We start from the raw sequence: 15895 nt of genomic DNA on the forward strand, positions 1-15895 counted from the left end.
ATGGCAGAAATTTAAAATGCTGAAAGTAATACTTGTCGGTCTCGCGGTGTAGTGGTCAGTGCGTTTGCCTACTATGCAAGAGGTCTCGGGTTCGATTCCCGACATGGTTGACATTATATGATATTTATTTCAAAAGGTATTTTTATACAATAATATTTTCATAGTCCCTGGACTGGTATCTGAAGCATAAGACTGATCATCTTAGCTTCGTGTATTATTCTTATTCTTAGAGGTGGGGGTCAGTGCTATGCAAGCTCCTGACGTCACTGCGACCTGTGAAGATCTGTTTTGACGGGTCTCCGTAAATAGTTCTCGCCCTCCAAGGCCAGGTCTATAAAGAGCCTGGCTACTGTGTGGAAGGCGGCAGTTTACATTTTGCTCAATCTACCCCTCCAAGCCCAGATCCGTAAAGTATCGGGATATTAGGCAGGGAGCGAGCTCTTTAACATCCCCAGGTTTAACCATTGGTCCCCCGGAATGGGGCTCCTTTTTTAATGCAAAGCATCACACTCACAGAATGTGTATATGTGTCTCCTCATCTGCGCTGCAAAACATCCAGAAGTCTCGGAAAGGTTCATTCTAGCAAGGTGTTTGTTCAATCTGCAGTGTCCTGTAAGGGCTCTAGTAACAAAATAACTACCTTTGTGTAACGAAAATGATCTTCAAGATACACTGCGATTGGTGTACCGATGCAGTGCCTTATGCGCCATTAGGTACGGAAAGGGAATGATGATGACGTAAGGAATAAAGTGTACATTGTTCAAGAGAATGAAAATATTTGTTTTTGTTTTATCATTCACCGAATTTTTTTATCCTGTTTGTAATACTTACAAATTTATAAATAATTCAATATCAGGATCAAAGTACTGAATAGTTTCATAATATTATCAGAAATCAGAATACAATAATATTCTTTACCGACGTAATATGTAATCAACTGTACATGCCTGTTCTAGAATTTTAATTTCATATCTCTTTTAATATTCTGTCAAATTGGAAAAGAGGGCATCTATGTCGTTAACCGAAAAATATTTTTCAGATCCCAGATCAAAAGCAATATATTTTTTTGTAAAGCGCAGAAATAAAGTAGTTATTTATTTAGAAGGCAATAACATATTCGTGAAAGCCTTGTGGAGCGATAAGGATCCAGTCAAATAAGCAAGGATTTCGGCGAAAAATAAATGTAAACAGGTAAACACAACGTTTTATAATTATTTATTTACTAAGAAATATCGAAATAATTTAATTTAATATAATAAAGAGCATATTTTTTGCCCTAAAAAAGATTTTATCCGTTACGGTAAACATCCTCAGTCCTAACTTATTTATTAAATTAATATGTATTCTTTCTTCTTGTTATTGCATTGTCATAGAAAAACTTCAATTTTTTAGTTAAATTTAAAAATAGACGGAACAAACTTTATATCTCATGACATGTATATATACAGGAGTAGGCGCTCGAAGTGATACCAACTTCACGCTGCTGTAGCAACCAAACGGCTAATGACAGTGCGCTCATGTTTTGACACGTGTCAGTCTGTTATATTGTTAATAATTCTACACAACCATATCGTTTTACGTCACAGTTAAAAAAAGTTACCGAAATGGAATTCAAACTCAACAGTGTTATTGCTCTGTATTTGGCTAAAAAATTGCAACTAGCCATTATTAATGAGCTACGATATTTACATATGAACAAAATGTTTGTGTATCGGACCATTTCACGTTGCAATGATACTGGTAGCATAAAAAAGACGCCATGGAGGCGGACATTAAAAAATAGACATGGTTCGAAAGGTGAAGGCCAGAATTCAACGTAATCCACGACAAAGCGCAGGTCAATTGGCGAAAAATCTTAATGTGCCTGCTCTTAGCATGGGGTGCATATTAAAAAATAAACTACAATTAAAACCCAACAAAATACAAAAAGTGCAAGATTTAATGCCTGCACAAAAGGCAGTTCGCCTGGCTGGCTAGAGCAAAGGTGTTGAAACACTTGCACGTTGGTGGCTTCGTTAAAATTAAAATTGAAATGTATTTACGATATACTGAACATGTATATTTATGTATGGTCTCGAAGAGTCTGGTGATGTCTACATGCTCCAATTAGAATTGGAAGTGGAAAAATAAGAAGAATGTTTACGAATATTATTAACAACTTAATAATGATTTTATAGCGAGTAGGGGCAAGTTCACATACGTGGGTCGTTCCTGGATGTGTCAGTATATATCCCTGTACTTAACAAATGTAAAAATGTTAATAAACAATAATAATAATAATCAACGAGTTATCAAAATACACGTTTTCGTACGCGTGTAATCAACAAATACAACATATTTAAGCTAATCATGTTTTGCAGTATTTTTAACACACAACTTATTTATTTAAGTACAACAAATTAAAACATCGAAGGAGTATTTTTTAGGCGATATTAGAAAACACTCATAACTGTTATCCAGCTCCGTGGAATATGCATGAAAAAAATACGGTGACTCTTTGAGTCGAAATATTATAATGAAAACATTTTCAATAAATACTTTCATCCAGTCATAGGGTGAGCAATGTGTTCAAATTAAAAAAGGGGTACTGTGATGGTTGGAATTGGAATATAAGGCGCGGGTTGGAATATATTGTGCAACAAACATATTAGTCTTCTTATCCGGAACACCAGAAATAAAATGCAAATATCAACACATTACAAACTACTCACCTCAAAGGATTCAAGAGCAGATTCGTCAATGAAAGTCAGATCATGGTCGACAAGAAATTCTACAGGTTTTCTTGAACCCAACGTCACAGATTTCAGCGCCACGAAAGTCTGAAAAATAAATAAAAAAATCTATAATACTTATCGTCAACACTTAAACATACATTATGCAAACAAATGATGAAATACGGATAAATAAAAGGTTTTCATATATCATTATAATATGCTCCCGCAATATGTTTTCTTTCTTATCATAATAATATTAAATGTTTAATAGTTTCCTTACATACAGATCTGATGGCTCCCAAAAAGAATTTCAATGCTATAAAAAGTTTTGTAATCATTTTGGCGAACTGATCATGTCTAATCAGTTAAATCCCAGTCGGCGAAGAATTCACTTCCCCTTTTCCTTAATCCAATGAAGTGCATATTATGTACTTCTGGATTACCTTCTTTCAGCACATGCTAAGACTTCAGATTGCAGATAGCTCCTTCGGGCAGCTTTTTTCGTTCAGCAACGAGAAACTTTTCCGTGTATATGGGCACTGCCTATACCTATACCTAGTGTAGGTATACCCTTCACGACCACAGCGCCACTCAGCCACAGACCACAGAGCACGTGTACGCTATTGACGTCGGATTTTAGTTTTAACAAAATGACGGAAAAAATTGAACAACGTTACTGCATCAAATTTTGTTTAAAGCTTGAGGATTCTCAGGTGGAAACTACCCGTAAATTAAAAAAAGTTTGGGGACGAAGCAATGGGCACCACACAGATAAAGGAGTGGTATAACCGCTTCAAAGATGCCCGCTCATCAGCGAGAGTGAAGCACGATCCGGTAGGCCCTCTACATCCGAAACTGATGTTGTCATTGATCAACTAAAGACCCTGGTCATGCAGGATTGTCGAATAACGATCAAAAAACTTGCTGATGAAGAAAGCATTAAAGTTGGATCTATTCATTCCATTTTAACTGAAGATTTGGCCCTTAGAAGAGTCTCAGCAAAATTTGTGCCAAAGTTGCTGACAATTGATCAGAAACAACTTCGTGTGGAGATCGCGTAGGACATGCTGGAGACTGATCAATGATCCCAACTTTCTCAACACAGTGATCACTGGTGATGGCTTTTTCTCCAGCTGAAAATGCCTTTGAAAGGGACCAGATTTCAGACAAGGGAAGACATCATGAACATTGCGACGGACCACCTGCGCGCCATATCAAAAGAGTCTTTCCAGCGTTGCATCCGGCAGTGGCAGAACCGTTGGGAGAAGTGTGTAGCAGCTCAAGGGGACTACTTTGAAGGAGATTAGTATCATTTAATTGTATCTCAATAAATTTTGTTTTTATGAGTAAAAGTCGGATACTTTTTTAACAGACCTCGTATGTTTAAATTGGATTCCGTCCGTAAATTTATAATAATAAAAATGAAATGAAACAATATTTCTGGACAATACTTCCGTTTAAAGATTTCAATGCTTCTGAAAAATAATTAATTTGAGAAATAAGCGTTGTCCGGGCAAGAGTTTTAGAGAAGCATAATAAAAAAATAACCACAATCTATTATGTAAATACTCCATTCGTGTCAACTCAACTCCGGACCTCAGTCTGAATGAAATTAAGACTTGTTACCACATAAATAAAATAAATAAAAATTAATAATCTGATGAATAAAAAGAATTTGTTAAAAACATCAAATTATAAAGTTCTATATTAAGTGAGTTTATTCTGCTTTATACTAAAAAAAAATCATTAATATACTGTTACATTTTGTGAAATTTGGTATTAAGTATAATTAATTCAGCCTATAGAATAAAATAATTATACGTGTACGGTACTTTTTAGACAATTGAATGTAGTTATAAGTTGTTATAAGTAACACATGCGGTTGTTTAAAATACAATCCTAAATTCCGCAAGTCAGATAACCAAAAGTTATCGGTATTGTTATTGGCTCGTGTTAGGTTTCGTCTGTTATCTGAAAAGTTTAGGGAAACATGAAAGTTAAAACCGTACACTGAATGTTTACACAAAGGCAACACAATGGATTTATAATCAAACGATACTACTTGTGTACGTAATGTACCAATGGCTTGTTTATTTACTAGGAAGGAAGTGTTTAACAAAGCCGTTATACAAATTCTCAAATAACAAAGGTACTAACACTCGATCATTAATATAATAACGTTACAAGGCACGGATATATGGATGAAGTTATTTGTGTATCGTTTGAAATTGATTTTTAAAAAATTAAATTTCATATTTGTACAGTGTTATTTCGAAAACTGCCAAAGAAATATGGAGAAAGGCTTTAGGCAAACATTATTTATTTAAGACTTAATACTAACGCTGCCTCATTAGTATGCCGAATTGTAGTAAAACACTGCACGATCCCCTTCCAGTAATAACTCAGAAGATGGTGTTTCATCAACGACCCTCCAGTAACAAGGCTGTTTCTGTTTAACCCCTAAGGGAGAAAGCTAATCAAAATATCATCGCCGATATGAAACAACATACCGAATGACGAGTATTAAGTCTTTGGAAACTACTAAGAAAATACAAACTTCAATAGTATGCCAAATGTAAAATATACACTTTCGCTAATTAAGATAGCAGTTACCGTAGTGAGTTACTATAATTAGTAGCTTTAGCATTTATAACAAAAAATAAAAACAGTAATATTCTTACGAAGGAAATAATTAAAGACTAGAGAATTACAGAGGTTATGAACTCTAATTGGCTGCAAGTTATCATAATCATATTACAATAGAGACGAAGAACATTTTAGATAAAGGAATAAGGTTAGAAAAATATTCCCCATCTCTTTTGTAATATATTAATCTGAATAACACCATGGGGGGTGAAATTCTGTCCTTTTCGGCAATCATTTGGACAAACTCAAAATATTTTTGATACAGCCAACTGGTCCAAGAAGAAGTATAAAAATTATATATTTTTTTCAGGCATTGCTTAGTATGTAGGTAAATTATCAGTCAAATGATTCTCACAGACAAAAAAAACAAAACAAACCATCACGCCGTTTCCCTGTAAGGGTAGGTAGAAAGGATAGAACGCCAAATCACTCAGTCTTTTTATACTATATTTATTTATTATATCTGTTAATTTTCGTATACTAAAAGAGCTGAAACCTTTATTGATGAAGGTGATATAAAATTATTTCAATTTCTAGGCAACGCTTGAAACACAAAAAAAAAAAGTTTAATAATAATAAAATCGACAAAATGAAATCAATAAAAATATATCATACCACATATTGTTCATCCCTGAATGTCACATTTTTTAATCTAGTTGTAAATGAAACAAAACACTAATATTTAAGAAAAATAGCATTGAATTATTGTGATTTTACCAGGAATCGAACCAAGTACCCCAACGTGAGGTACCTTAGACATTAACACCAAAGAAAATGATTCTAAATAATGACTAAGAATCAAGTAGTCCAAAACATCTGTTGTGAGAACTGTCTAATCTTTTTTTCTAATCGACTACTTATAAATGCAATCAAAATAAAATGTCTAATCGAAGGACGTGCAGTACATTCGCGTTCAAAACTAACCCATACAATAGAAAAATAATATCTTATTTATGCACCGTTGCGCAGCCGAGTAGACATTTGAATGATAAACGAGTGTCGTGGGTTTGATTCCTGCCATGTAGAATAAATAATTATAGTTATTATATTCGGTTAATTCACATTATAGAGGAAGTTTTGGTAGAAATAACCTTAGGGTGTTTCAAACTTCGTATAAACATATGTTTATTTATTTATTTACATACATTCGTTTATTGCACATTATTTGAGACATAAGTCCTAACTCCATGGGACTTAAAGTCCTGTGTTGAGAAGGGACGAGCGATTGATAGTACTAAAAATAATTCGGAATAAAAATAAAGTATTTTTAGGTACCCAGCAAGTGAAATAATGGAGATGAATCAAATCTGCATTGATTGATGTTTTAGATTTATCGAAAATCGATGCATGGAATAATTTAAGAAATATGGACGTTTAAACATTAGAAGAATTAAGAATGTAACAACTAATTTAGTAAAATGCTCACTTGCCGTGAAAAGACAATTCGATAAGGTCGTGTCTGTAGTGGCGTCCGAAGTTTCGGTTTCGACCAGTAAAACGAGTTTCGGTCGTGAATTCGGTTTTGGCCGAAAATTGGCCGAAACCTGCGGTTGGGATGTGTCGGATTATATTATTAGCATCCGCACGCGTCGAACACGCGTTTTCGTTCCTCCGCACCAACGATTGTAAGTTTTTTTTTACGAGCAGACTTTTAAAATGTTTTTATTTTTTTGCGGAAGTATTGCAAATACACATTATTTTTTTTAAATTTTATTTTGTTAACATAAACGGCAAATCTGTCTTTTACAAACATTTATAATACTAACATATTTGGCTAAATATATAAAAAAATAAATTAACATAAATTTCCTTATTAAAATTAAACAAGATTTAGATTTTAAAAATTAACCTAAAATTTATACAACATATTCAGTAGAAAGTTTAAATAATAAAACATTCTACAGTAATACAACAAGAAAATCATAAGTACTGTTTCATACAGCTGGGCAAAGTGAACAAAAAACTGTATATATTATGAAATGCATAAATAAATAAATATAATTACCATTTACCATATTTGAAAAAGTTCAAAAGGTTTGTTCTATAGGAACAATACCCTACACTAAATATATCAGATACGTGGGAATAACTATAGCCGAGTTCATGAAGTCTATTTAATACGGCATTACAAGTATACAATGTCCGTGAATTGTTGCTACAAAACGGTGGCACCTGTCTAGTCATTCTTCCAGGCAGCCTGAAGTTGATAAGAGATAATAAGTTCAGGGCAATCCTATATTGAATTTACAATGTTGAATACATTTAAAAAGTCTATAATTGTTCTTCTATCGTTAAGTTTTAACAAATTTAATGTTTTTAGTAAAAAATCATAATTTAAAAATTCATGACTGATTCTAAGTTGAAAATTTATATACCGTAAGAAATTTTTTTGGACTCTTTAAGAGAATTTTGGTGACAGTTGTATTAAGGAGTCCATATTGTGGAGTTATACTCTAAATGGCTTCTCACTAATGAAGTATACATCAACTTCAAAGTGCCTATGTTTTTAAATTCCTTAGTCACACGTAACATGGTACTATTCATGTACGAAAAATGAGCAGAATTAGAGATCGATTGTTGTCCATTCAAATATTTAGTTTCTGTATTGCCATTGTCTGACATAAAAAATAAAAACTACAAAGATTTTGTGATTTATTGATTATAGTTAGTCTGAGATCTTAAACTAAGATCTTTTATAATTGTATTTTTGTAATTCTTATTTAAAAAAAGAGTTAATGTTCATATGGCTTACATCGAAGAACTATAACATATAAGTTATATTTATATAAAAAGCGCTTAAGATAAATTAATTTACTCATGAAATTCATGCCTTCTATTTAATTGTGTATTTTATTAAACACTTAAAACAATAAAAACGCCTAAATTTGTTTGTTTAGAAGTGACTTTTAACTTATTTAAAAAACCATATTTTGAGTTTGTCCAAATTTTTGTAGACAAGTACTGGATTCAGCTCCTTGGGGAGCTGTTAATATTAACACATAACATCAGAGATGAAGAACATTTTATAGAAGGTAATGATTCGATTACACGAATCTCACCCGCATAAATAAATAAAGGTTTCAGCTTTTTAACTTTACAAACATCTACAGATGAAAGAATTGAAGGGATGTAGATGTTCAAATACGGGCAGAATGTAGAATGTTACACAGGGTGTAAAGTGGCCACTTAAACTTACTCCAAAGATATTCGATGATTTATTGCCAAATATAAAAGACTCAAAATGTAAAACAAAATTTAAAATAAAAATTACTGCGCATATAAATAATGTAGCGAGAGATTTAAAAAAAAAATATATGTAAATCAAAAAATGTAGTACTTGGTACTATGGTATATAATTGGTACTCATATTATTTATATTTTCATGTATTTCGTTGCTTTATATTTGTTTTATTATATATTATACTATATTATTTATGTTTAAGTAACATGTATTCTTGGCACATATATATACTTTATATAATAACGACTTTTAATTTCTTACATTTGATTATCTAGGCATTTATAATTAAGTAGTTTTAGTTTTTTTAATGTTATTGTTTTATTAGTATAGGACTACTTATGCTCTAAAGATGGAAAATCTCCATCTTAGAATAGGCTGTGCCATGTTAGATGGAGACTATCATAAACAGAGAACACTACGTTTTCATTTTACATTAATTGGTTTTATTTGGATTCCCTGTTATTAAGTATGTACATTATTTTTATGCAATAAATTTATAAATAAAAATACATATATATAATATATTTATATGGTTAAAAAAAACTAACCAATGCCCGGTCATAAGCCCAGTAGATGCCTAGACTTCTATATTAACTTCTCTAAAATGATCTTCATCTCTGTTGTATTATGTTATTGTTTAAACAAGTTTTGGTTTCGGCTGAAAATCTTGTTTCGGTCGGTCTCTTATAAATATATAGTTACATAATATATCATAAAATGTATGAAGTTGATGAAAACACATTCAATTTATTACGTCTCTAAGATAGAAACTCAAGGTAAGAAAATAAAACCACAAAAGTACCTTAATATATATTATTATTCATATGGCTTGCGTAATTTTGTGTGGTTTACCGCTCGTTATTATTTGACAATAAGAATAAAAAAGTTAAATAATGATAAATTTATTACAACTGGTTGAGTTTAGTATACGTACTAATAAATTATGAAATAAATACGAATTACAATTTACAGAATATATTTACCGGGGCCCCGATTACAGCGAAAAGTTAATAAATATCTTTAATTTAGACGAAACAAGTGTTAATATAGAAATTTAACAGTAATTTAACTTTTTAATTTGTTAATACGAAAGAAAACAAATACCTCAATTCTGCCTGAGTTTAAACATCTACATTTCCCAACTCTTCCATCTGTTGGCTTTTATGAAGTAAAATACATAAAACCGTTATTGATATGAGCGAGATTCATCTAGATGAATTATTTCACCTGTTAAGCTAGGGTTTCCTAGGACAGCGGTGCCCATATTTTAACGGCCGTAGTGGACGGTGATGCAGTGGACAGCCGTCGTAAAGGTGATTAGAGAGTGGTTTCCTAGGAAAACGGTGTTAAATGGTGTTAATAACACCGTTTTCCTAGAAAACCACACTCTAGTCACCTTTACGACGGCTGTCCATTGCATCACCGTTCACTACGGCCGTTAAAATACGGGCACCGCTGTCCTAGGAAACCCTAGCTTTAGGCAACGCCTGAAATACTTTTAATTTTTACCCTGTCTACAAATATTTGTACTGAAAATATCGTAAAGTTGAAAAAATATGCATTTTTATTAAATGTAGATGTATGTATAAAAGTCAAATAAAGCAATCGTTGCTTTTGCCCGCCTCGTGGTGTAATGGTCAGAGGTCTCGGGTTCGATTCCCGGCATGGTTGATAAGAAATATTTATTTGAAAGGGTGTTTTTACACTAGAATATTTCATAGTCCCTGAAGAATAATACTGATCATTTTACCTTCATGTAACAAAAATGATTAAGACACGCTGCAATTGGTGTACCAATGCAGTGCCCTATGCACCATTAGGTGCGAAAAGGGAATGACGATGGCGTAACTTTAAACTTTTTGCGTCTAGCCTCTATAAACGATTGTTGTTCAAAATAAATTAAAAGTAAAATATTTTCTTTTGAAGTTTCTTTTCTCTGAATAACATACAATTAAGTATTTCGGTTCACCTGCAGGTATTTTGTTTTTTTTTTATAGATACAGCGGAACCACTCGATTAAGTTTTAAAGCCAGAAGATGTTTTTTGTACACTGCGTTTTCCTTCAATTTTTTCTCTTAATATGATATGGACTATTTTGTACTTCTCTCTCCGCATAAAATGTCCCAATTACCCACTCTAGCTTTCTTTTCTTATTTTCATATCTAATGTTACAGTAAAATATTTTTGTTCCCTTCAATACTAATTGTTACAATTTATGATTATTTGATAAAATACCAAAAAATCATGTGTGTAATCTAGACAAGTGAAGTTTACTTATAAAATTCATTAATTATGATTGATTATACAAACATAAAATATAATGTTTTGTGAAAAATCTAGGTGCACGGTATACCAGTAGCGAATGGTGATTTTATTTACAGGTAAGCTATAAAAAGTATTATATCTATTTGTACCTACATAGGAGGTACATACTACGGCGGCCTCCGTGGTGTAGTGGTCAAGACGCTTGACTCGCGCACGGAAGGTTCCGGGTTTTGATTCCCGGTGAGAACACAAAAATTAAAAATGTGATTTTTCTCATGCCTGGTTGTTCTGTAATGTAATTCACCACTGTAATTGGGCATCCTGGCCTGTTGTGGTGCAAAAAAAATGAAATGAAAAAAAAAATGTAAGTAATATATACTATAAATTGATATTTTCCTGTGGTTCTGTGTGATACAACAACTCTCATCCATGAAATCAACTCAAACTATGTAACTTCGTGATATATTATACTATATATATATATTATCCATTACTTCAATATATAATTTATTATAAAATAAACAAAAAATACCACTATGAATTCAGTCGATATTGGGTATTCAATTAAAATGTCAACTGGCCGCATTGTTCTTGTAATTACTAGTGCTAAAAACAGCCGCGTGGAGTGCTATTTGTCCTGCACTATGACGCATGAAAGTTATTATGGTCTTATGTCAAAAGTACCATCTTAAAGAAAAATAGTCCTTAAGAAACAATGCTTGAAATACTGTTTTCCAAATCAAGAATCTTCAAATAATTTGTGTAATCTGCAATTTTAATCTAGGAGAAAAACCCCGCACCGGGTTTAGTACATTCAAAATATAGTTTACTTATTTATACGAAAAAATAAGCTGGAATAATCGGCTAGTTTCTTGGCTCACCGCAGGCGCTGGGCGTGCTTTATTAAAATTTATATTTATATTAGGATAAAAATACAAACGATGGAAATATTTAAAATAAATGGTAATTATTTATTTGTTTTTCTGTAAATAAAGTTACAAAAAAACATTATTATGGTTAGTCAAATATAATGGTAAGCTGTGCATAATCGCTTCTATACACGGTTCGCCCCTGCGGTATACCTAATGTAAATATAATACACGCATGATTCTATGAGCTACAGTTTCATTCTTATGTTTCCGGGGAGGCGTTACACGTTCATTAAATAAAAAAATATACACAATGAATAAAGATTAAATCATTATCATTGGCCTTCACCCTGATATGATTCGTCAGTACTATAAATCTCATTAAATTGTTAAAACATAAATATAATCTGCCTGTCTCTCCGACACATTTGCCCGTAGTAACCTTGTGGTAAATGTTTGTAATAATAAACTCTAGTGATAGAAGGACAAGCAAAAAAAAACGAAATAAGACAATAAACATAAAATGGCTATGGACCGGTCTTGAGAAGCGTAAAGTTAAGCTGCCGTGAAAGAAAAAACGGAGTTCGAACATGAATGCCCTCAAATTATAGGTTGTGCACGAGCATCTGTTCATTAATTACACAAAAAACCCACGTAAGAGGGAAGCACTGACTTTGGCTGGATTCGTTCTTTATGGTGCATACGGAACTTAAATTTGGCATACAAGTTACAAAGAGATTATATCAGTCTTACGTAGGTGCTATTTTTCAGGGAAACTATGAAAAAATACCCTAGTGTATTTATTTATTAGGTATATAAACATTGGAAAATATATATCGTATCATACGAAATAATATTTAAAACTTCTTAACAATTCTATGTGAAAGCTGCATGCTTTCCTTAAAACCATGCAAACAAAAATATAACAAAAACTAACAAAACAAACAAACCATCACGCTGTTTCCCCGCAGGGGAAGGCAGAGAGGATAGAATGCCATATTACTTTATCTTGGCAAACAGACCTCGCTTCCTCTACATTCATACATCTTCTCATGCACGCACGTCGATTATTCCTACTTTTGACATGTCCATCTTCAAGTATTTGATGGATTTGATCGTGCCATGTCTTTCTCGGTCTTCCTCGTTTTCTGCATCCATCAACATTCGCATCGTAGATCCTTTTGCCGTTCTTTCGCTGTTCGTTCGCTCTACATGTCAAAACCAACGCAGCACTGTCATTTTTTTACATTTACATTTTTTTTGCATCACAACAGGCCAGGAGGCCTAATTACAGTGGTGAATTACATCACAGAGCAACCAGGCTTGAGAAAAATCACATTTTTAATTTCTGTGTTCTCACCGGGAATCGAACCCGGAACCTTCCGTGCGTGAGTCTAGCGTCTTGATCAATACACCACCGATTCTGTCGATAATGCATGTCTCAGCCTTACACACTTCACGGATCTCGACATTTGTGCACCTATCATACATCGTTTTACCACACATTCACCTGCGGGATCGCATTTCGACAGCATTTAACCTTCTTTCATCATAATTTTTCCAATTATATACTTCGCTCCCGTACACTAGAGTTGTCACTAGAACTCCGTTGTGAACTGCTAGTTTTGCCTCCTGCGATAAACATTTGTTTGCCAAAGTAGATTTCAGTGAACCGTTTACCCTGTTCCCGGCACTCACCCTCCTTTCAATATCTTTTTCGGTCTAACAGATAAAAAAATCGTTTATAATTTACAACTAACATAGCACGAAGACACGAGAAACGAACGCAGACATATTCGTATTTTTGATAAACTATTTAAAAATAACTTTTTTACTAAGGCGTTGTCGAAAAGATCATGTTATTACTACTACCATCGCAAAGTGTTACATGAAGGTAAGGTGATCAGTCTTACGCTTAGGTGCCAGTTCAAAGACAAGAAAATATTTAAAAAACCTGATAGACAAATATTTTATGCTGACCCCTACATTCATTTTACATAACGAGGCGGAGTTTTCTCCACTCGGTTTCATTTTTCAGGATTTTTACCTGAGAGTAGCCATCGAGTCGAAAACACTCGTCCAGGATTCCAGTTTTATTTTACACACAGAATCCTATTTTTTATTCGCCAGGACAGTAAAAAGAGTAGGTGTACTCGAGTACGTGTGTTCTTATTTTAACAAGGATGATACGTGAATAGAAAAACAAACATAAAAATAAATATAAAATACTAAATAAATTTCTGGGCTATTCTGTAATTGAAAATATATGCACGTGACATTGTATCGATGTTTTAAAATTATTTATATGATTTGAAAAGTACCATCTTTTTTAAATTACCTAATAAAAAAGTGAAAAATAAAAAAAGGTATTCCAATCAATGGGAAGACGAAGTGAGAAAAAATATAATATGAAAACAAACAAACCATCACGCCGTTTCCCCGTAAGGGTAAGCATATAGGAAAGAACGCCGCATCACTCTATCTTTGCATACAAATCTCGCTTCCTCTACATTCATACATCTTTTCATGCACGCGCGCCTATTATTCCGTTTTTTGACATGTCCATCTTCAATAACTTGTTAGATTTGGTCATGCCATGTCTTTCTCGGTCGTCCTCTATATCTGCATCCATCAACATTCGCATTGTAAATATTTTTAGTCGTTCTTTCGCTGTCCATTCGCTCTACATGTCCAAACCAACGCAGAGCTCCTTTCTTGATTTTAAAATATAATAATATAAAAACGTCGTTACAATTTAGTTAAGTACCATAATATACTAATACCTAATACCTTCCAACCGTGATATTATTTATACAACATTTATAAAACATCACACGATTGACACAGCTAGATAAAGTTGATAACACCTTATCATTATCACTCACGCATTTCTTCAGATAAAAATTATGGAGAAGGAGGTTATTGTGGTGTGTGTGAGGTGAAATCATTGATACCAAATCAATTGCTGATAATAATACTGATATAACCTAAGACCTAATTACGTTTTTTGTAGGTATGGCACATTTTTTATTAAATCAGGAACTTCAGCCCTACGGGAAATTGGATACAATAAATGTATTCTTGGGCGTGGTGAAAATGCGAGCATTAAATTGTACGGCAAAGTTTCCTGAAAATGTACGGAAAAAAAAAAAACATTTCAATAAAACGGACTACTTACAACGACGTCACTTGTTCATTTGAATCAACCTAGAGATCAGAGTTATGGAAGATTTTCGGTTTGCTTGCTGTCAATGGACCGATGGGCAGAACTGATCGAGAATAAGCGGAAGAGAACCTCCGATGTCAGACGCGGAGTTATTTCAGAAATACGGAACATTAAAAACAATCGTAGCGCTGATATATAAAAATTGTAAAAAAAAATTTTGGCTTAATTTAATAGTATTTTACTAAACTACTGAACATTCTTATTATCTTTTTGTACATTGGCGGGCTTTTTGCTAAATGCCAGATTCTTCCAACTAACTTATTATACATATTTGCATTTTTTTAAAATTCCATGATAATTGGAAAGGCAAAAAAAAATAAATGCATAAAATTTTTTTTTAGTACTCTGAACAAATATTTATTCCAAATGCACGGAGTTTCTTTGCAACAAATAAAAATCCAAATAAATTAAAAACTTTTAATGTTATAGTTTTACTTACCAGGGCTGGGAAGGTTTGAGTCCCTTTGATGCCTCGTGGGGCCCAAACGAGTTCTTTCTCTACAAGAAAGGCACCAAAACTACCCCCATATACTGCTAGCCATTGCCTTCGTCTCCAACCTTCCCCATCATACTCAACGAGAACCTGAAACAAATAAGAAATAAATAAATAAAATAAACTAATGTTTATAATGATATAAGTAAAACGTTTTGAACTATTACTGCCATCTATGTAAAATTGCCGAAAACAAATCGAAAGCGTTTGTCTTTGTCTACCCTAGAAAACGGGTCGTAAGAGAGAAAGAGACATCAATATAAACAGCTGTTCAATATTGATGTTTAGCACGGACGCACACCTTCTCACTGTAAAATTCCTGCTTTATCGGATTACTAGTTCCAACGAACGCCACAGGCCGCAGCAGCATGCAGTGTAATAAAAGTATCCACGCCCCCAAAAGTTGTGCAAGTTTATTTTTAGGAGAGCAATGCGAAAGAG

General features: G+C 33.1%; 1 protein-coding gene across 2 annotated transcripts in view; it reads right to left on the reverse strand.

Annotated features, from left to right (window-relative positions):
• LOC148280813 (jumonji domain-containing protein 1C-like) overlaps nucleotides 1-15895 on the reverse strand; it is a 168119-nt gene that overhangs the window by 62650 nt on the left and 89574 nt on the right. For both annotated transcript variants that reach the window (XM_088227741.1, XM_088227740.1), the window contains exons 2-3: nucleotides 15401-15544; nucleotides 2712-2819 (exon numbers count right to left, since the gene is read on the reverse strand). In XM_088227741.1, the coding sequence (XP_088083867.1) occupies nucleotides 2712-2819; nucleotides 15401-15544 (252 nt within the window). The remainder of the gene's footprint in view (nucleotides 1-2711; nucleotides 2820-15400; nucleotides 15545-15895) is intronic.

This window comes from Micrasema longulum, unplaced genomic scaffold (genome assembly GCF_059751315.1).
Source record: "Micrasema longulum isolate JH-2025_06_02 unplaced genomic scaffold, ASM5975131v1 h1tg000533l, whole genome shotgun sequence".
Lineage (NCBI taxonomy): Eukaryota > Metazoa > Arthropoda > Insecta > Trichoptera > Brachycentridae > Micrasema > Micrasema longulum.